Source organism: Nannospalax galili, unplaced genomic scaffold (genome assembly GCF_000622305.1).
Source record: "Nannospalax galili isolate Female #2095 unplaced genomic scaffold, S.galili_v1.0 scaffold441, whole genome shotgun sequence".
Classification (NCBI taxonomy): Eukaryota; Metazoa; Chordata; class Mammalia; order Rodentia; family Spalacidae; genus Nannospalax; species Nannospalax galili.
The window spans coordinates 9,415,723-9,437,692 of NW_008348089.1; the positions used below are offsets into that span (position 1 = coordinate 9,415,723).

At 45.7% G+C, this 21,970-nt stretch overlaps 1 protein-coding gene across 8 annotated transcripts in view; it reads left to right on the forward strand.

Annotated features, from left to right (window-relative positions):
• Window positions 1-6: 6 nt before the first annotated feature.
• Window positions 7-21,970, forward strand: part of Mprip (myosin phosphatase Rho interacting protein) — a 134,574-nt gene continuing 112,610 nt past the window's right edge. For all 8 annotated transcript variants that reach the window (XM_029569089.1, XM_029569087.1, XM_029569090.1 and 5 more), the window contains exon 1: window positions 7-179. In XM_029569089.1, the coding sequence (XP_029424949.1) occupies window positions 57-179 (123 nt within the window). In that variant the 5' untranslated portion in view covers window positions 7-56. The remainder of the gene's footprint in view (window positions 180-21,970) is intronic.

Below are 21,970 nucleotides of genomic sequence, written 5' to 3' on the forward strand. Positions count from 1 at the left end.
CCCGGGAGCGCGCCGGGCCGGGACGGGCCGGACCGCGCCGCCGCCGCCGCGCCGACATGTCGGCGGCCAAGGAGAACCCGTGCAGGAAATTCCAGGCCAACATCTTCAACAAGAGCAAGTGTCAGAATTGCTTCAAGCCCCGCGAATCGCATCTGCTCAATGACGAGGACCTGACGCAGGTGAGCGGCCGCGGGCGCCGAGCCCGAGCTCTGCCTGCGAGTTGGGCCGGGGCGCGCGACGCCTGCGAAGGCCACAGGAAAATAAAAATGGAGCAGGAAAAATGCGTGAGAGCTGGGGGATGGGGCTGGAATCGGGGTGGGAAGAGTATCGATAGAGCCGGGACAAAGGGAAAATCCTCAAGTATGCCGAAAAATAACATCCTTTCCCGTTCCCATAGCCCTGCCGTGTGATTCATGCTTTCTGGGTGACTCAAGATTGCCTGGTTTCTCTGGGTCGGAACAAAGCGCTTGGGGATTACTTGCTGCTTGTCAGGACCCCCACCCCCACCCCCGGCGTCTTGAGAGACTGGACTCAGACTTGGCCACCACACTGTCCCAGGAATTGGCTTGTCTGCTTGGGCCACGGGCTTCCATCTTGTCGAACAGAGCCTGCCTGCCTTTTAAGTCACTGTCACCATCAGGAACTGGAGAGAGGTGGGGTGTCTCCAAGAGAGGGGAGCAGGGTCTTGCTCTTGAACTGAAGGCAAGGAGAGCTTTTATTGAGGGGAGGTTTCTCCATCCCTGTTTATGCCGTCTGGGCTTGGGTATTGTGGGGAAAGTTTGTTTTCCCCGACCCCTCTGCTGATTGAAGGTTTTGGACCTGGTTAGTTTCCCAACCTCCGTCAGAGTCAAAGACTGAGAACACCCTGGAATGATGTAGGAAATGGGGAATTTGTGTTGGTACAAGATCCCCAAGTTTTGACTTAAGGCCCCACTGACCCTTGAGAGCTGGTTCCTCTCAGGCTTCTGTGTGTGGACGATTTCTGGCCTTGTTTACAACGCCTTGGGAAGGACCTGTGTATCCTGTTCACCTTTCTCCCCAGTCTCTTCAGTTTTCTCTCAGTGCCTTCCTTCCGGTTGCCAGTCCATAGAGCTAGTATTCCAGCCCAGTGTGACCTAGTTGTAGCCACTCTTTTCCAAAAGAACGGCTTAGACAGAAAACGTTGCTTTGAAGTGCCCTGGCTGGAGGTTTTTAATGTCATTTAAGCACAAGCAGGGGTTTGACTTCTTGACAGAGCAAACCAGAATAGGGCGGTAGGGGTAAGGGTTAGGGTTGTGGTGCCTTTCTCTGAGGTTGCCTCCAACTGCCAGGAAACAGTCAAGATGCTTAACCAAATTCTCCAGGCCTCAGTTATTGATTTGTGAGGACACCGCGGGCCTTAGAGACCTGTCCACTTGGGAAAGGCAAAACTCTTTAATGGGGAGAAATGTGATTCCCTGTTCTCATTTTGACACTGTTCTGGAAAGCTGGAGTTTATGAGGTGACTGCTTGTAGTCTTGGCCATGACTTTCTGAGGTGTAGGTGTGACCTTTAATGAGGCCCTTTACCTCTGTGTTTTTTAATTTCCTTATCTGTAAACTAGTAATAGTGATTGCCAGCTTACTTCCCCCACGATGCTGTTGTGAAAAGCAAGAAATATTTTATTAAGCTTTTCCCCTTACGATTTAAAAACAAACCCAAAACACCACCCACAGAACAGTCAACTTTGACTTAAGTTTCTGGACTTGGCAAAAGATGTTTTGAGAGAGCTTTGTAAGTTTCCTGGTTATTTGAAGCAACTGCCAAAACTGGTAAATTATATATTTAAGCTGCAGGGGCTGTTTTCTGATTTTTAAGCTTAGATATATGAGTGAGGAGGAGGAGTTTCAGTCTAAACGGTCAAAAAAATTTGTTGATTATTAATTGAACTTAGGGGAGGTAAAATGAAAGTATTGTACTCTTTTTCACTGTATTCAAAATTGAAACAGGTCTGATACCTTCTGGCACAACTGGAATGGTAGTTTCTGAAATAGTGAGTAGGGTTATTTGTGCAGGGAAAGATTAGCCCAGCCTTCTACCTCCTGGGATCTTTCAGGAAGAAATTGCTCTTGAAAGGAGAGGAGGGAGACCTGAGGCTCTTGCCAGCAGCTTTCTTTACTCTCTGTATCTCCCCATCCCCCAGCCTTTGCTGTCCTTATGGCTCTGTTAGGAAACCTCAGCCAATCATTTTCTTCAGTCTTCCCCAAGCCCCTGCTTCCTGTTGCCCCTCCTGCCCAGAGCTTATTTTAGACTGTCCAAGCTGGAAGATATATCAGGGATCATCAGGGCTGCCAGCTCTGTAATAGGCCAGGATGTGTTTCTCAAGAGGCGGGGATACAGTTAGCTACTCCAGGGATGTGGCTACGCTAGGGATCTTATCTTCCCAGGGGCACACATTCCTTTGAGCCTTCTGATTTGAGCTTTATTTCCTCAGCTGTAGGTTTTGTTTGTTTGTTTTCCCCTAGAGAAGTAGGGAACCTCTTCCAGGGCCGGCCTGTGTTGTGGCATCAGACTTGGGAAGCACTTGGAGGTCAGCTAATCTAACCACTTCCTTTCATTGCCGAAAAGCCTGGAGAGAAGGGAAGGATTTGGTAGAGCAGATTCTAGATTCCTAAGTACCTTTTGTCCCCTTCTCTTCAGGATCTACAGCAGCTACCCCATGAGCACATCAGGGACAGTAAGGTTCAGGGTGCTTGTGTTTTGAAAGATGCCACAAGAGCGCCTGTTTGGGGCCAAGGAGTCCTGCCTTCGATTCCCTGGAATTCAGAGTGGTCTACCATAAGTAATAAACAACAGCCCTGTGTTGCTTATCACTCAGATAGTGCCAGGTCCACTCAGCCCTGTTCCCAGGGTGACATTTTTCTTCAAATCCTCTTGTACATTTCTGTACATATATGTGAATTAAAGTGTCATTTAAATCTTAAAAGTTTTTTACATTTATTTTCTGTCTCTCTCTCTGTGTGGTCATGTGTCACAGTATCCTACTTGTGAATGTCAGGACAACATTCTTCTATCATGTGGGTTCTAGGAATCAAACACAGGTCCTTATACTTGGCAGCCAGTGCCTTTACACACTGTCTTGCTAGCCCTCATTTAAACCAGTTAAAGCCCGAGGTATGTACTTGTATCTTGGTGTATTTTTTTCTGCTTGGCAGTGTTCAGAGTTCTTGTTCATAATGTTACATATAAAAACATAAGGGGCTGGAGAGATGGCTCAGCAGTTAAGAGCACTGACTGCTCTTGCTGAAGACCTGGGTTCAATTCCCAGCACCCACATGGCGGTTACAAACTGTCCTTAACTCCAGTTCCAAGGGAATCCGAAGCCCTCTTCTGACCTCCGCATCATTGCACAACACGGGTGCCCTCACATACATGCAGGCAATACACTCATACACATAAAATAAAAATAATAAATATTTTTAAAAAGATAAAAATGACATAAATCATTTTGTATATTGGACCATTTTGGGATGTCCTGTAATTCTCTCATTGGTGGACATCAAGGTTACTAATGAGTTTTGCTGTTATAAATTGTTAATGAAGGACTGATGAGATAGCACAGTGAGTAAAAGCTATGTAAGCCTGATGACCTGAGCTCTGTCCTCCAGACCCACCTAAAAGATGAAAAGAACAGATGCCACAAAGTTTTCTGACCTCTGCATGTATGCCATGGCACTTGCCTGTCCCCACAACATGTACCATACACACATGCGTGCACACATACACACTAATAAATAAAACAAAAAGTAAATAGGGGGCTGGAGAGATGGCTCAGTGGTTAAGAACACTGGCTGTTCTTGCAGAAGACCCAGGTTCGAAGACCCAGGTTCGAATCCCAGCACCCACATGGCAGCTAACAACTGTCTGTAACTCCAGTTCCAGGGGATCTGACAGCCTCTTCTGTTCTCCGTGGGCATTGCATGACATGGGTGCACTTAACCTACATGCAGGCAATACGTGTATACACATAAAATAAAAATAATTAAAATATTAAAAAAAATAATATCTCAGCAAATAGCTTTATAATGACTTTGGGTGGGTGTGTGCATGCATGAACGAAAGTATTTCTTTGCGGCAGATTCTAAAAATAGAATGGTTGAATTGACATCAAGTGCACTAAATTTCCAAAAAAGGCTGTGTCATAATCTTTCAGGAATGGACATTATCAAATGATTTAATTTAATGATTTCCCTAATTATTAATGAAGTTAAGCCTCTTCATATTTGTGGGTTTCTGATTTTTTGTTGTTGTTGTTCCTTCAATGATTTGTTTCATTAGACAGAATCACAGATAGCCCAAACTGGCCTAGAACTTGCTGTGTAGGTGTGGCAGGCTTTGAATTGCTAATTCTCCTGTCTCCACCTCCCAAGTGCTGGGATTATAGGTATGTGCCACCACACTAGTTCTTTATTTGTGATATGTATTGAGTATTTTTATTTCTTCCGTGGATTGCTTGTTTGTATTGTTTCCTTATTTTTCCATTGGCTCCCCTTCCCTCAGTGCTTTATAGTTTTCTGTATATGCTTTTGGTCAGGGTCTCCAAACTTTGTATAAAGGACTTAATAGTGAATATTTTAACCTTTGTGAGCCATATGGTTCTCTGTGACAACTATGTGCATCATGATACATAATGAGCTGTAGACAGTTCATGAACTAATGGATGTAGCTGTGTTCCAATAAAACTTTATTTACAAAGACAGGCAGCTAGCAGGATTGGCCTGGGAGCTATAGTTTGTCTGTTTTCCTCTCATATATGGCAGATTTTTTTTTTCCAAGTGTCACTTGTCTCTTTGTGTGTAGTCATTTTTCATATAGTAGCCTTAAAATGAATGCAGTTGGTTTTGGGGCTATAACCCAGTGGTAGAACATGTGCTTAGTCTGCTTAGAGGCCCTGGGTTTAATTCCCAGAACCAAATTAGCAAAGTACAATGAATGTAGTCAAATCTGTTTTCTTTTATAGTTTGTGGTTTTATTAATTTTTTAAAATCACATTTGTGCATGTTCGCATGTATGTTTGTGTGTGTGTGTGTGTGTGTGACAGTGTATGTATAGAGAACAGAGGACAACTTTCAGGAGTCAATTCTTTCCTTCCACCTTGTGGGTCCTAGAGATCCAATTTAGGTTGTCAGCCTTGTTGGCAAAGGCTTTTACCCATTGAGCCATCTCTTCAGCCCTAGTTTGTAGTTTTAATATCAAGGGTAGGAAGGCCTTCTCTCCAAGCTTTATGAAATAGTTTCTAGTATTATCACTTCGTTTGTGGATATTTTTATTCTTAGCTTTTCAAGTTTATCAGACTTGTTTTTGGGTAAACCACATGATTAAAGTTAGAAGATCTAGAAGAGGGTGTGGGAGTAGTCCAGGTTGATGGCTAAGAAGGTCTTCCCTCTACAATTTGAGACATTCTAGGGAGAAGGAGGTTGAATAGATTTCTTACGTGAGGTAAACAGGAAGTGTCTTTAACAGAGATGGAGAAGAGCATATTTGGACCATGGTGGTAGGACATTCTGAGGTAAATCTGACTTTGTGGAGGTGAATGTCCAGTGTGGCTCCTTGGGTAGAGCCATCCATCCTGAATCAGAAGTAGTAGTTAGAGCTCAGTGAGGGTCTAGAGGTTTTTTTGGGAGGGAGCTTTTGGGTGTTTTGCTGAAGTTATAGTTGCGAGTGGTTACTTAGGGAAAAGCTAGCACAGAAAGATGCCCCTATGCTCCCTCTCCTCCCATGGATGTACAAAAGAGAAAAACAGGGAGGTGGATCAGAGAGGGCTGGTTAGTGGGAGAAACAGGCCTAGGCTCAGGTTCTTCAGCCTTGCAGCCTCTCTATACAGAGTCTCCAGGGTTCCCAGGTTGACTTCGTAGCTTATTTCATTCTCCTTTCTTTCTCTAGAAGAAGTCACTGTGTTCAAACTTCATTCTCATATTTTGCCCTTCCTGTTTTTGTCTTGGGGCCTAGGTGGAGTCACATAGTTCCTTGGGAAATGAGATTGGCATGACCTGGTCCTGTTGATTCTGCCACCACTGTGCCCTAACTGTACCCTACTGCTGCTGGGGCTATAGTGTGGGAAACCCTGATGTAGGGCTGAGCTAGGATTAGGTCTCTCTGAAACCTAATCAGGGATTCCTTTGATCCTCTTACTTTCTTAGAAGTTCCAGGAAACAGAACTTGTCTGACTTAACATTTGTCTCAGGAGCAATGGGGAAATATCTTGCCCATCCCTTTTAGACTATTGCTAACTATGCGTGGTTATTGCATTGTTTGGTAGGGGATGTGTCCAAAGTCCCACCTGCATGAAGTCCCATTACAAATGACCAAGGACATGAAAAGACATTCAGTCATTAGTCATTGGGGAAATGCAAATCAAATCATAGGAATGGTTATAATTCTAAAAAACAGTTAAACAAATGTTGGTGAAAAACTGAAGAAATTTCAACCCTTGAGCATTGCTGGTGGTACCACCACTGTGGAAAACAGTTTGGCAATTTCTCAAGAAGTTAGATACAGAATTACTGTGTGAGCCAGCAGTTCTGCTCAGAATATGCCTAGAAAAATTGAAAACAGGTGTGCTCAAATACTTCACAACAGTACTATTCATAGTGATCAAAGGATGGCAATGTGTCCATTAGGCAGTGGGTGACAATTTATGAATCCATACAGTTGAGTCTCCTTTTGTCTGACAGGGAACAAAGTATTGAGACATGTTGTAACATAGGTGTACCAAGGGAGCATGATGCCAAGTGAAAGAATTGCACAGAAGCAGTCACTCAATGTGGGAGTTCAATCACATGAATGTCCAGAGTGGGCAAATCAATAGAAACAGAAGGCAGATTGGTAGCTGCCAGAGGAGGATAAGGTATGATGGCTAATGGGATTGAGATTCAGTTTGGAGGGTGATGAAATGTTTAGAAACTGGATGGAAGTGCTGGTTGCACAACATTGTGTAATATACTAAATGCTACTGAATTGTTCAGTTATATTCTATAAATTGTATCTTTATTAAAAAAATGAAAAAAAAATGTACAAGAATCATACCCAATACCCACTCCTGCCCTCTGCTTCTGCTTCTTGTATCTTTGGAATGTCTGTTTCTGGAATCTAGACCAGGGATTGGAATATTCTTCTCAAAGGGCCAAGTAGTAAATATTTTCACTTTTGCAGGCCAATAGGCAGAATCAAGGCATTTATTTAATTATTTGTATAACCATTTAAAAAATTTAAAAGGGAGCTTGACTTAGTAATCCAAGCACTTGGGAGGCAGAGGCAGGAAGATCACAAGTTTGTGGCCAGCTTTGGCTATAAAGTGAAACTCTCTCTCAGTAAAATCAAGTAAAAATGTTTGGGGGCTAGAGAGATGGCTCAGCAGTTAAGAGCACTGACTGTTCTTGCAGAGGACCCAGGTTTTGTTCCCAGCACCCACATGGTGGCTAACAACCGTCTTCGACTCCAGTACCAGGGGATCTGACACCCTTTGAACTGTAATGAAAGCTACATGCATAATTTGAAGTTTTATTTGCCTCATTAAAAAGGGAAAAGAGGGGACTAGAGAGATGGCTCAGCGGTTAAGAGCACTGACTGCTCTTACAGAGGACCCGGGTTCAATTCCCAGCACCCACATGGCAGCTATGAACCGTCCTTAACTCCAGTTCTATAGGAATCCGAAGTCCTCTTTTGACCTCCACAGCATTGCATGACACAGGTGCACTCACATACATGCAGGCAATACACTCATACACATAAAATAAAAATAATAAAATATTAAAAAAATAAAAATAAAAAAAGGGAAAAGAGGACTGAACCTAGTGGCTCAAGCCTTTAATCACTATACTCCAGAGACAGAGGCAGTCAGATTGAGTTCCACGTTAGTCAGGGTTATATAGTGAGACCCTGTCTTTAAAAAAAAAAAAAAAAAGAGAAAGAAGAAGGTGAAATTAGTTTTAATTATTCCCTCCCTCTCATTGTTTCTTTGTGGTTTTGAGAGAGCTATAATGTGACCCAGACTGACCTTGAACTCTTGATCCTCTTGCCTTCACCTTTTAACTACTAGAATGACAGTTGTACACTACCACGCCTGTCCCTTGATTTTGTTTGTTTTTTTGGTGGTTTATTTTTTTATTTTTTATTTTCATTTTTGTTGTTTTTGTCTTTTTGAGACAGGGTCTCCCTGTAGCCACAGCTGGCCTGGAACTCACTATGAAGACCAGGCTGGCCTTAATCTCTGCCTGTACTGGGATTAAAGGCGTGTGCCTACATGCCCAGCTCTACTTGTGTTTTTGGTTTTAATTTAAATTTTTATTATTAATCCCGGCCCTCAGGAGGCAGAAAGTTGTAGGAGGATCTCTGTGAGTTCAAGAACAGCCTGGTCTACATAGTGAGTTCTAGGTCAGTCAGGGCTACATAGGCCCTGTCTCAAAATATTTTTAAAAATTTTATTTACTTAATGAGAAGGAGGGAGGAAGAGTGAGAATGAATGAATAAATGAATGAATTAGAATGTATATAGCCAAAGTGTGCATATGGAGATCAAAAGACAACTTTGTGGAGTTGGTTCCCTTCTTTCACCTTTATGTGGGTCCAAGGATCAGACTTGCGTTGTCAGACTTTTGCAGCAAGTGCTTTTACCCACTGAGCCATCTTGCTGACTGGGCCAATTATATTTTCTTTAACTTGATACATTCAAAATACTATCATTACAACATGAAGTTATAATGTGTGTATTTCACCTTCTGGTTCACGTAACCACCTTCCTAGTGCCTTAGCCACTCATGGCTACTGATGCGAGCACTTCTGGTCACAGCTGGGACATCCAGAGCCTCTGGCATGGCAGGTGGGAAGGCTGTGCCCCTTCCCTTCTTCTCACCCCTCAGTGATACCCTAGAGATGGTCCTGGACTGGAAGGTTCTTGGCATTGATCTTCTCTTGTACTTGCTACTCTTCTTTGTGTCCCCTTGGTATCTTTCTGTCAACTTTTGGAAGTTCTTTTATTTGAGTATCACATCTTTAGTAATTAATTCCTTTTGCTGTATTTGGGAATTCTCAGTGGGTTCTGACTCCACCCCATCCAGAGGCAAGGTTTAGGGGCAGAAGGAAGAAGGGTTCTGGCTAGAGCCCAGGTTGACTGTAGGACTGCCTTGTGGAGAACAAGTGAGTTTGGGGCAGGCAGAAGTGTGTTGGTGCTTTCCCATACTGCACATGCCATTAATTAGCCATTCAGCTATGCCAATGTCTCATGCAGCGCTTTGCTCTTTGTCTTTGTCCAGTGTTTGGGAGTTGTTGCTCCTAGCTTGCTTCCCTGGCCTGAAATTTCCTTTAGAGTTCCTTTTCTCTTGCCACTCAAAAGGATATTCGTCCAGACATGTGTTCTCTTTGGCACAGGTGTGCAGGATGATCCAGAAAGGTGACTTGTGGCCTTCTACTTCCACCTGTGAAATGGGTGTCTGCCTTCTATTCACAGGGAGGGCAAGATATGCTATTAGATTCACAGAGTCCCTAAGCGCCCGCACTCCCCACCCCCAATCATTAATGTTCCAGGAAGCATACAGGTGGCCTCTCCTATGAGAGAGGCCTTTGTTTGGGCCATCAGTGACCACCAGGACCCCATGTTACATTTATCTGAAATCTAGACATTAGATTGACTATGTAGACCAGGCTGACCTTGAACTCACAGAGATCCACTTGCCTCTGCCATCCAAGTGTTAGGATTAAAGGCATGCGTCACCATGTCGGTTTATTTTTAAATTTTTTTTATTTTGTGTGTATGAGTGTTTTGCCTAGATGTAAATGCACCCAAGCATGCAGTGCCCATGGAAGCCAGAAGAGGGTGTCAGATTCACTGGAACTGGAGTTACAGATGGTTGTTAGCTGCCATGTGGGTGCTGGGACCCTAACCTGGGTCCTGTGTAAGAGCAGCCAGTACCCTTCACCACTGAGCCATTTCTCCAGCCCCTGATTGCTTATTTTTAAATGGTTCCCAAGCAGCTTTTTTTTTTTTTTTTTTTTGGTCTTTCTGAAACTAGGTCTCCCTGTAGGTCCCTCCCAGCTGGCCTGGAACTCACTGGTAGACCAGGCTGGTCTCCATCTCATAGCGATCCACCTGCCTCTGCCACTCCCTCTTGAGTTCTGGGATTAAAAGTGTTGGCCACCATGCCACACACTGCTTTATTTTTAATTTTTTTTATTACATTTTATTTATTTTTATTTTTTGGTCTTTTTGAGACAGGGCCTCCCTGTAGACACAGCTGGCCTGGAACTCACTATGTAGACCAGGCTGGGCTCAATCTCACAGAGATCCACCTGCCTCTGCTTCCCTAGTGCTTGGGTTAAAGGTGTGTACCACCAAGCCCGGCTACATTTTTGTGTGTGTATGTGTATGTATGTGAGTGTGCACATGTGTGCCATGGTGCATGAGGAAATTAGAGGACAACTTGCTGGAGTCCATTCTCTCTTTCCATCATGTGGGTCTTGGAGATTGAACTCAGGGTGTGCAGGTGAGGTGCAGGAGTGCTAAGTATTGATTTAAGTACATCTGACCTCGGAAAACAGCCTTTTCTTTATCCTGGGAACCTTATTCTCCAGGCTGCTTGCTCTGTTCCTATCTGTGTGGCCCAGTTCAGTAGTTTGGCTTTCAGTAAATCCCAGATCCATTCACCAAAGGAATCTCATACAGAAACACTCTGTGATGCTGAGTGAGTGGCAGGACTCTGGGTGGTAGTACTGGGTCATCCCTGGGGGCCAGAGGGGCAGGTTTGAAAACTCTGCCCCAGATTTTGTGCCTGGTCCAGTTTCAGCAATTGAAACTATTTCCCAGCTGCCCTGGGATGGACCTGCCACCGCCCTGCTCCTCTTCTCCCACAGTGTCATTATGTCCTTTGAGGAGATGGAGCCTAGTGGGTTGATTTGCTGGCATTTTGTCTCTGGAGGCTGGAACTGGAATCTTCTAAACCACTCGCTGGTTTTCTTAGTCAAGGTCATCCTAGTTCATATGAAACCACAGGCTGGTTTTTGCCTGGGGCCTGTTGCTCTTTCAATTTTATCCTTCTGAGCTTGACTTAGGATTGCACACTGCCCTGGACAGGGGCTTGAAGAAGGCAGCTAGTAGTGGGTCTGTATCAGTGGCTCTATACCCCTCAACCCTAGCCTAAACATGTTGAATCACCTGTTAGATTAATGATTCCATATAGGCCTTAGAGGCTAGGGGCCAGCAGGGCTGGTCACAACATGACTCCCAGGCAGAGAAAGGGACTTTGGGTTACACAACCATTGAATGACCTGCTCATAGTAATTAAGTTGATCCACACTGGGGCTATGCTACAGAGCTCAGGTCCTTGTGATTCCTGTGCCAGCCCCTAGCATGGTCCGTGAGCTTACCTTCCTCCCCTGGGAGGGCCACCTTGACTCTAAACTTTGGATTGTAGTGGGGGTTTTTTTGTTTTGTTTTGTTTAATCCTGGCTCGGGCAGGTCTGGGGCTAGAATACTCCAGAATAAATCACAGCTGTTTAATGGGCTTTTAGGCCCTAGCACTAAAAAGAGGGAGCCAGTCTGTCCTTCACCCACCATCAAGCAAATGAACTGTCTCTGCCCAGCAACCATGAGCTATGAGCTTCAGACCCTGCCTAGGTGACAGGAAAACCAGGTTGGACTTTGCCAAAGTTCTGTTTGGCCTCCCTGCCCTTGGTAAGTTACCTTTTGCTATTAGGAGCTGGGCCTTGGATTCCCTAGTTCTGGGTTATATGGGTGCAAGGTGTATGTGTGCATGTGTGTGTTTGTGAGTGTGTTCACTTTCTGCAGCTGTGAAGAATTGCAGGGCTAGTGACAATGACCACACCTTTGGCATAGCTCTGAACAGGAAGCACTATTTTTTCCCTTGAAAGAGGAATTCAGAATCAGGAAATAACCCTGTCCTTGATCTCTGCAGGGTCTGAAGTACTGGTTTTAACAGACTTTCTGGCTCCCTGGCACACTCTCTACATTGTGATTTCTACCTCTTCTTGGTTCTTCCCTGGCTGAAGGAGCCATGGGAGGTGGGAGCAGCTGTTGAGAGTCACAGTGGAGTAGAGGAAAAAGATTTCATCTTCAGGGTCCCCTGGTCCACATCCAGAGCCCTGTTGTTAAGACTCGGAGAGGCACTGGGCCGTGGGAGCCTTGGGACCCTGTGGGGTCAGGGTATGTGCCTGGCTTCCGCTTGGGAATGTGCTGTGACCTAGAAATCTGACAGCTGCACTTTTCCATTTTAGTTTGCCACATAAGGCAGTTAGAATAGTGGAGAGCAGGCTTTTAGCTCAGATTTGAATTCACATCCAGCATTTTCCCTGTGGATTGAGCAGGCTCCTAAGGGTTAAGTGTGTGTGCCCTCATCTGAGACCTGGAATTACAGTAACAGCTGTCTTGGAAGTCTGGAGGTTAAGCAGTGTATGTACAGCCCTCAGTAACTACAGGGGCACAGGAAGAGCTGAACTCATAAACACTGGGTAAAGTGGGCATTCAGCAAATGCTATGTTTCATGAGCATTCAGCATACAGCACGGAGCCTGCATGTGGGACATGAACATATACACAGCGTGCTGAGCTATCTGTTCTATATAACACTTGCTGTCCTCGAACTCAAGATCCTCATGCCTCAGTCTCCTGACTCACTTGCCCTTCAGTGTCCATTTGACTGGGCTCTGCCAATTGGGGCAGCTACTGTACAGGGAATGACCAGTGCCCTGTTCCTCTTAGAGCTAAACAGGGTGGAAGTTCCAGGCTGGAGGGACTCCAGAGCTTTGAGTTCTACACTGAGGCTGCAGGTAAAAAAATGAGTCCAGAGAGGGACCTTCCACAGTGACTCTGTGGAAAACCTGCTTTTGTCTATGTCATCCCAGTAGTGAGAAGTCCTAAGACGTTGTTGTTTCCTTCTAGAGCTGCTCTGTACCTCCAGCACCATCCTCACATGTACCTTCAGAGATAAGCAGTCTCTGCTCCATCTGTTGTGTGGGTTTGGTTTTTGGAACATGGAAATATGAGGATTGAACTGATTTGAAGACTTTAGAGTGTTGGAAGTAAAAGGGCCAGATGTCATTAGCTAGGATTTCCACCTCTGAACCCCTTCATTCAGAAAGTGGATAATATAGGTGTGAGAGGCAAGGGGACCTAGTTTCATCCTGGCATGTCCCCCATAGCAGCTGCACAGCTGCCTTGTAGGTATCAGGTAAAGGGCTAAGGGAATAGAGCACAGCCCAGAGCCATGGCCAGGCCGTGCTCTGAGGTCCAAATTGCTGGCTGGGCAATATATTTGGCCAGGGCAGGTTGTGACCTCTGGTCTCGAGTTTTGAATTGGTCCCTCAGCTAGCAGACTGTGCTTGCTATCTCAGGGCTCTTTATTTTTTATTTTATTGATTTTTATCTTTGTTGTTGTTTTGTTTTGAGACAGGGTCTCCTATAGACCCAGCTGGCCTGGAACTCCCTACATAGACCAGGCTAGCCTCAGAGAGCCACCTGCCTCTGTTTCCTGAGTTCTGGGATTAAAGTTGTGTGCAACCATACCTGGCTTTCAGGGTTCTTTTAGATGCTTAACCTCATGGTGTGGAAGCCGTGGGAGGTTCTTCTCACAGGCACTAGTCATTTGAGCCCTCTGCTTTCCCATCTTTATCTGCTTTCCTACCTGGAAGCCTAAGAGTTTGGGGGTCCTTTTCTTGGGGGACTATGGCTAGCTGGAAGCCACATGGTCTCCTGTGGTGCTCATATTCCTGGGCTGAAATTGCAAGGGTGTCCACTTGCTCTGGGGTGGTTATTACTGTCCGCGTGGTATTCATAATCGACAAAGCCTGTTGTCCCATGCCATTCACAGCAGCCTTGCAGGTAGAGAGAATAGGGACTAGGTGTGGAGACTCAGTGTGACTTGTCAGGGAAAGCTGGGCCAAAGTCTAGACCAGCTCCAGCCCTCCTCCATAGATACTGACTTAGGGGGCCCTTGTTTAGACGTACTGCCCTCTTCTCATCATGCTCCTGCTCTATTTCTTAATGAGAAGGGTGGTTCTGTGTGGAATTGGTCATGACTACCCTGCAGCGCTGCTGTCTAAAAGACTCTCAGATATTTTCTCCATCACTCTTCCCTCTGCCACGAATGGCATCATATTCCAAATACCCTGCAGCCATGGGCAGGCTGAAAAGGCTTTTAACAACTGCCACTCCCCACCACCCCATCAATTGAGGCTGGGCTTATAGGGCCCTCTTGGGCCAGGTGAAACAGAGGGGCAGAGGGTAGAGTTGTAACGAGCCTGCCTGTGATGTGCTAGGCATGCGGAGCTGCTGTTTTTTAGTTCTTTAAGGTGCAATTCATATAACATAAAATTAAAGCATTTTAAAGTGTATGATTCAGTTGCATTTTGTACATTCACAATGCCTTGAAACCACCATGCTGTGGTTGAAGCCGTTTTCTGCATCCCAGAACACTCGTAACTGTTTAGCAGTCTTGCTTCCTCCTTCCTATCCCTACTACCATGAATCTTCTTTCTTTCTCTGTAGGAGTTTCATAAAAGTGGACTCATATAACTTGTGACCTTTGGTCTGGCTTCTTTCACTCAACTAATGTTTTCAAGATTCACCGATCTTGAACACTATTCAGAATTTCATTCATTTTTATGGCTGCATAATATTCCAGGGTGTGACCGTACAACATTTTTGTTTATTCATTCTCCACTTGATGGCATCTGGATTATGCCTACCTTTTGGCAAATGAAATAGTGCTGTTGTGAACATTCGTGTGCTGGTTTTTGTTTGAGCGTCTACTTTCAGCTTTCTAGGCAACTGCTCTGTCTCTCACTCTTGATGGGGGACTCCACCAGTTCATGACTGATAGGCACCTACCTGATAATAAAACAGGCTGTGTGGGGGATGGCTGTATGGGCCAAGATGAATAAGCACCCTTACAGTGGGCAGAGCTGATCCAGGATGCTGCTCAGGAGATCTGGGTGCTTGGTGCATTTGTAGTCTAGGATACTTTCAGAGAACAGAGGGTTTATTGGAATGTCCTGTCCTGCCACTTCCTGTCTAACAGTTTCAGTCAAAGAACAACTAATATTTCCTTTGTTACTTCAGATCCCCATTGTCATGGTGTCAGCCTGCCTTCTGACACATAGCATGTGTTAGTTGTATGACAGCATGCACAGCCTGAGTGCAGCTTTGTTAGGTATCTTCAGGCATCATCTGTACCTCATTGGCTCACCAGCTGTTCACTGGGTCCTTTCTACCCTGTGCTGCTCTTGAGCTGCTAGAAGGATAGAGTTGGATGGCCATGGTGGCAGACACCATGTCCCAGTCCTCATGAGACTGAGGCAGGAGGATCACAAGTTTGAGGCCACTTGGTCTACATATTGAGTTCCAAGGCCAATCAGGGTTTCCGAGTCAAACAATCTCTCAGAAGCAGGGAGGGATGACTGAGATGAGACTATGTATATTAGATCTTGGGATACATCTCATAGGATGTGTCCTGTCCTTGTCCAACCCCAGCCACAGCATGGCTTGGAGAGATGGCCTTTTACCTCATGCATGCCTGTTCAGTTTTGTAGAGGTTCATGTCCCCTGGCTTCTATTTCTGAGGTCTTTCCCATGTTCCCTTCAGTGGAAGTCTCTAAACTCTTTGCTCTCTTACCAGTCCCTGTTTTGCATTTTGGATGACTTTGTTGCTGAAAGATAAACAGACTGCATGTCAGCTGTGGAGTGGGAATAGGCATGGCCACTCTGCTAAGTTCTGGGACAAGAGGTTCTGTTACCACTGCACAGAGCACCTCAGTTTGGGTAGTAAACAACCTGGGTACCCTCTGTATGGAGCTCTAAAGTGGACAGCATTAGTCCACCTTTCCACAGAGTGTGGTGTCAGTGCTCACTGGATGGATACCTTTGGAGAGATAGAAGGATCCTTTCCAAAGAAGAGCCCACGTTCTCTGTAGTGGTTCAAACGTAAGGATACTGGCAGTGCTCTTGTTGACTGGCTCTGTGGGAAGGGATATCTGCCGTTTGTTCCTCTTCCTATAGCAGCTATAGGGTCTCCTTCCATGAATACTCAAAGTGGTATACTTTGGAGCCTGTGAAAGCCCTGAGCCTTGGCCTGAAACTCCCCAGGACTGCAGGAGAACCTGTGCTGGGCAGGACAAGATCCTCAGAGAATGTCCCACTTGGGACCTGTCCTATTTGTGTGTCAGCCTTCACCTTCAGAAAGTATATATGCAGTGGGTGAAGCTGTGGAGCCTGTTGGACTTGGATTCAGCTCTGCTTTTGCCACTTCCTTGCTCCATGGTCTTGGAAATGCCATATGATTACTCTGTGTGCTTCACTTTCCTCCTGTGTAGAATATGGAGGTGGTTGATAGGTTTGTTTGTGAGGGTGGAAATTACAGAACTCTAAAGAACCTCAGATAGTGTCAGGACAGTAGGTGATGGTGAGGACCTGTGTAGAGGTGACAAAAGAAGGATACCAGTGGTCCACTGGGTATACCCTGCTCACTGGTGAGCAGCAGCTTCTCTTACTGGATTTTCTCTTGGTAATATGGGTTTGGGTATTACTGATGCTGAATCACTTACACAGGCTGAGGATGAACTTGAATGTCTGTGTAATGGTCCTGATACCTTTCGGAGGCATATAACAGGCTTGTGCCAGCAGGTGATACGTGGGGTGTGGAACGTAGTTTGGGGGAGAGAACTGCATGGCTCTTGGAACAGGTCCAGGATTTACAAACTTATAAAGTAGCCAGACAGCTGCTGTTCACCCATCATTTCTGTTTTGGAACTGAAGTGCAGAAAATACTGAACAGCGTGGTGCTGTATGACAATATGTTTATAGAAGGTATTGAAGAAAAAAAAGGGCCAAGAACCAGCCTCTAGGCTTTACCAGACAAGTCAGCTGCACTTTACACAGAGCCTGTTTATGTATCACCTGCCCTGTTTTGCCTTGCCCTACTAGAAGTCTTGGTTCTAACTCTCCCCAGAGTTGGGCTTCTGGCCCTACAGGTAGATGTCCTTCAGAACTGCATGGAGGGTGGTTTTTTTTTTTTTTGGTCTTTTGAAGCAGTGCCTCCCTGTAGCCGCAGCTGTCCTGGAACTCATTATGTAGACCAGGCTGGCCTTGAACTCACAGAGATCCGCCTGCCTCTGCCTCCCAAGTGCTGGGACTATAGGCGTGCGCCACCATGCCTGGCTTGCATGGAGTTTTTTATGGAGATGGGCATTCTGCCTACAATGTAGATTGGAGCCTGGTGTGCAGGAAACATTTGTGGGGTTTAGTCCCCACACTCTGCTTGGGTGCCCCTGGCTCCATCTCTAGATTCCTGGTTGGTTTTGGCACCAGCCATGTGTTGGGTATACATGTGCTGAGGTGTATGTACCTGGATCTGAGTCACCCACGTTTGTCATGCCCGTGATTTGTATATAATAGAATTTTGATTTTTAGATATCATGGGAAGAAAACTAAGGTTGGTAGCAGGAGGATCAGACATTTAAGATCATCCTTAGCTACATAGCAGATTCTAGACCAATCTGGGCTGTATGAGACTTTATCTTTTAAAAAAGAAAAGAAGTTTGGGAGCCTGTGAGATGGCTCTGTGTAAAAGCACATGCCATCAAGCCTTAGACTAGAGTTCAATCTCTAGGACCCACGTGGTGGAAGGAGAGAACTAACTCCCACAGGTTGTTCTGTGAACTTCACATGTGGGCTGTGGCACACAAGCATGCATACACACACACACACACACATATACAATTACATAAATTGTAAAGAAAAAAAGGTATGGAAAGAGAAAGTCATGGAGCCAAGACTTGTTCTTGGAACCGCCCCGACCCCCCCCCCCCCCCCCCCCCCCCCCAGGCCAGGATCTTTATGCTCCCAGAGCTGACTGGTCATGTTGGCACAGAGCAGAGAGTGTAGTCGTTTCCTAACTACACCTACTTTTTATTCTGCCAGTAATTACCTACTCCGCTTACCCGTTCTTTGAGGGTTATTTGAAAAACCATGCTTATATGGTCAGGCAAACATCTTCCCTTTAAACAATTCTTGATAGGGGTTTGTACTATTACTTTAACAAGGATGGTTTTTTAAAAGCCAACAAAAATGGGCTGAGGATGTAGCCTAGTTGGTAAATTGCTTGCCTAGCGTGAGTTTGATCCTCAGTACTACCACAGACAAAAACATGCACGCACACACAACCTAACAGAACATCTTGAACACTTATTCATGATACCAGCACCAGCAGTTATACAGCACAGTGTTTCCTCATTGACTTCTTCATCATCCAGTTTCTATAGCTGTAACAAAATTTGCGAGACACTTGGATTCCAAAGAGAAAAGCATTATTTCTTTATGCATTGCTTTGGGGCCTGTGGTAAGGTGCTGTCTTCATTCCACAACATGTGGGAGACTACAACCACTTGCTTCATGGTTAGGGACACTGAAGCAGAGCAAGAAGGGTCCTAGGGTCCCACTGCCTCCTTTAAGGGCATATTCTGTTACCTAAGGACCACCCACCAGGCATCACTATCTAAAGGTTCCGGTATCTCTCAATAGCACCACTCTGGAGACTGCCTTTAGCGCATGGGCCTTTGGGACATTCAGGATCCAAACTAGAGCAACTCCCAATCTTTATGGATCCTGGCATGCATATATATTTATATATGCATTTATATTTATATTTATATATGTATGCAGTTTCACATCCTACCCACCTGTCTGCTCTCCTTCTCTAGACTGTTGTGCTTCATGTTTCCATCTCCAGCTTCAGAGAGACTTCTAGGGACATTTTACCAAACATCTCTAGAGGGTGCCAGTCACCAGGACACAACCCATGCAGGAATGCTGGCCCTGTGTATTGGTGTTAGTCACGGAACAAATAGCTGTGTAGTGTGTATGTACTTTTATGCAGTCTCCTGGGTAGTGTGTTCTTCTCACGCCATGAGAGCACATTGCTCTGCTCTGTGTTGTTTCTTGAGGCTCAATCTCTGTCTATGGAATGGCTGTGCTGGCAGCATAAAACATCATGGTTCTTGCTGCATATAGCCACACTCTGTTGTCTGAGAGCATCAGCCTTCCCCACACTTGTCCTTGCCAGCATAGTGCACATAGCAGCCCTACTGGAGATTTGAATTTAGGAGTTGAAGCCCAGCTATAAGGTTGTCTGTCTGTTCTTTAATGTGTTGTCCTCTTGGTACTGGGTGCTGGACCAGTTTTGTCCTGGTGACCTAGGAGCATAGTGTGGGAAAGTAGGAGGTGCAGCCTGGCTTGCCAGTGCTCAGGAAGGCCTTATTAGCAGTAACTCCCCAACATGCCTGGGGAGCAGTTCATTCTCAGCTCTATGTTGATGATCAGTCAGTGCAAGTGTCCCTGGAGTCATCCACCCCTATATTTTCTCTTCAGTCCCTGGAACTCAGCTCAGGAATAGGTTGGACTAGGTGAAGGTTGGATTGCTGTCCCCACAGTCAAGTAAGAAAGAGAGGGCTAATGGGGGTCAGGAGATGAGACCTCAGAGGGATGAAGGAGCTGTTGCAAAGTGAGCTCTTCTATGCATCCTGCCATGTGAGCCTACAGGACTAAGTGCATGGAAAGGAGCTGAGCAGAGGGGTCTGAAGAGCAGGAGGTGACACTGTAATTGCAACCAACCCTAGCACATACTCCAAAAATAGTTGGCTTTGGGTCACTTACTGTCCCCCAGGGCCTGCAAATGGGATAGTGAATCACCCTTGCCCTGTGAAGGGGATCCAGACCTGGAGGCCTTGGAAGTAGCAGGATGATATGGGATAGCTGCACAGATTGTTTGGCTGCTACCCCTATAGTCCTGTCCTCCCTCCACCTCATTCCATGCCCACTTACCCTTCGAGGGAGAATAAGTCCTAGGGAGTCGGAAACCTATGGAATCCTGTCCTGTTGCTGACTGCTCCCTCTATGCTCTTTGAGCCAGACAGGCCATTTGAACCCAGAGCCAAATTTGTCTGTTCTAGATGCCTTGGGGCTGATTGTGATGGGATGGCTGTGTCCAGAGGCCAGACAGTGCCCGGAAAGTGTTTATGTGGCAGCTTGACTGCTCTATGTGAAACAGATTTGGGTCTTGGCTTGTGCCCCCTGCCCCACCCATTTGGCCTGATTCAAGGCATTTGACTTCCTAGCATAATTTAGGAGGGTAGTTAGGAGCCTTACCATGGTGAAATAAGCAGGCCTGTGAAAAGGAGTGTGTGTGCTTGTGGCCTCCAGGTGAAGCTCCTGGTCAGGCCAGTGGAACACGTGCCACAAAACTCAGGGCTGGGGATCTTGAGGACAGACCTCAGAAGTCTTTGTGACTATGACCGTGGGCTCTGGGGCTATAGCAGGTTTCTTGCCAGTGTTTCTTCCACACCTGTGTATGGATAAGGTGGAAGTGGCAGGCTTAGGTTTTGTGTAGTTTTAATTCACCCCCTCCCACCTTTCAACAGAGTTTTACTGTGTAGACCAAGTATTGCTTTGTAGACCAAGCTGGCTTCAAACTCAGAGATCTGCCTGCCTCTGCCTCCCAAGTACTGGAAGTAAAGGCATGCCCCACCATGATTTGCCCTTAATTATTTTTTTTAAAAAACCATCTTTAAAATTTATTTTTATTTTATGTGTATGAGTGTTATGCCTGCATATATGTAAGTGCTCTTGTGTTGTACAGTGTCCTCAATGGACAGAAGAAGGTCAGACCCCTTGGAACTGGAGTTAACAGATGGTTGTTAGCTGCCATGTGGGTGCTGGGATTTGAACCCAAGTCTTCTGCAAGATCAGGCAGTGCTCTTTGCTGAGACATCTCTCCAGCCCCCCTTAATTTACTTATTTAAATATTTTATTATTTTAATTTTATGCATATGAGTGTGTTGCCTGCATGTATGTGCCCATGGAGGTCAGAAGAGGGCATTGGATCCCCTGAACTGGAGTTAGGGACAGTTGTTAGCACCATGTGGGTTCTGGAAATTGAATCCAAGTTTTTTGCAGGATCAGCCAGTGCTCTTAGTTGCTGAGCCATCTTTCCAGCCCCAATTAATTAAGTTTTTGAGACAGGGTCTCCCTGTAGCTCCAGCTGGCCTGGAACTCACTTTGTAGACCAGGCTGGCCTTAAACTCACAGAGGTTCGCCTGCCTCCAGAGTGCTGGGATTAAAGGCGTGCACCACCACCCCGGCCCTTTAGTTTTTTAATTAAACCTTTTGCACAATTAAATCATTGTAGATTATCCTGCAGCTGTAAGGTAGCACAGCGATCCCAGTACCTTCACCCAGTCCCCCAGAATGACAACCCTGCAGCGCAAAGGGGCATGTCACTGCAGCATGCTGGTGCTGGTACAGGAGCATCCCTGTCTGTCCCTGCCTCACCACCACCTGCCCACCACTACCCTATCTGGTCCTCATCTAAACAACTGAGCTCTGGCTTCCTATAGATTTCCCATCTCAAGGAGGTTTGTGAATAGACTCCCACAGCATGTCACCTGTGGGATGGGCTCTTTCCATCTGCCTTGATCTCTGGCAACCCATAGGATTGTGTGTATTGGTAGATCATGCCATTCCCCTGGTGGCTGGTGGCCCATGGGTGATCATGAAATTTGTTCAGCCATTGTGCACTGTAGGTTTTTTGGACTGTTGCCATCATGATTTGTGTGTAGTTTTTGTGTGAGTGCTTTTATTTCTCTGGTGTGCAGATCCTGGTGATGCTTAGTTTTTAAAAAAAATATTTCATTTAAGGCCGGGCGTGGTGGCGCATGCCTTTAATCCCAGCACTTGGGAGGCAGAGGCAGGCAGATCTCTCTGAGTTCAAGGCCAGCCTGGTCTACATAGTGAATTTCAGGACAGCTGGGGCAACAAGGAGACCCTGTCTCAAAAAGACCAAAAAAATTTTGTTCATTTATTATTTTTATTGTTTGTGTAGAAGTGTATTGCCTGCATATATGTAAGTGCACCTATGTCGTGCAGTGCCCACAGAGTTCAGAAGAGGGCATTGGATC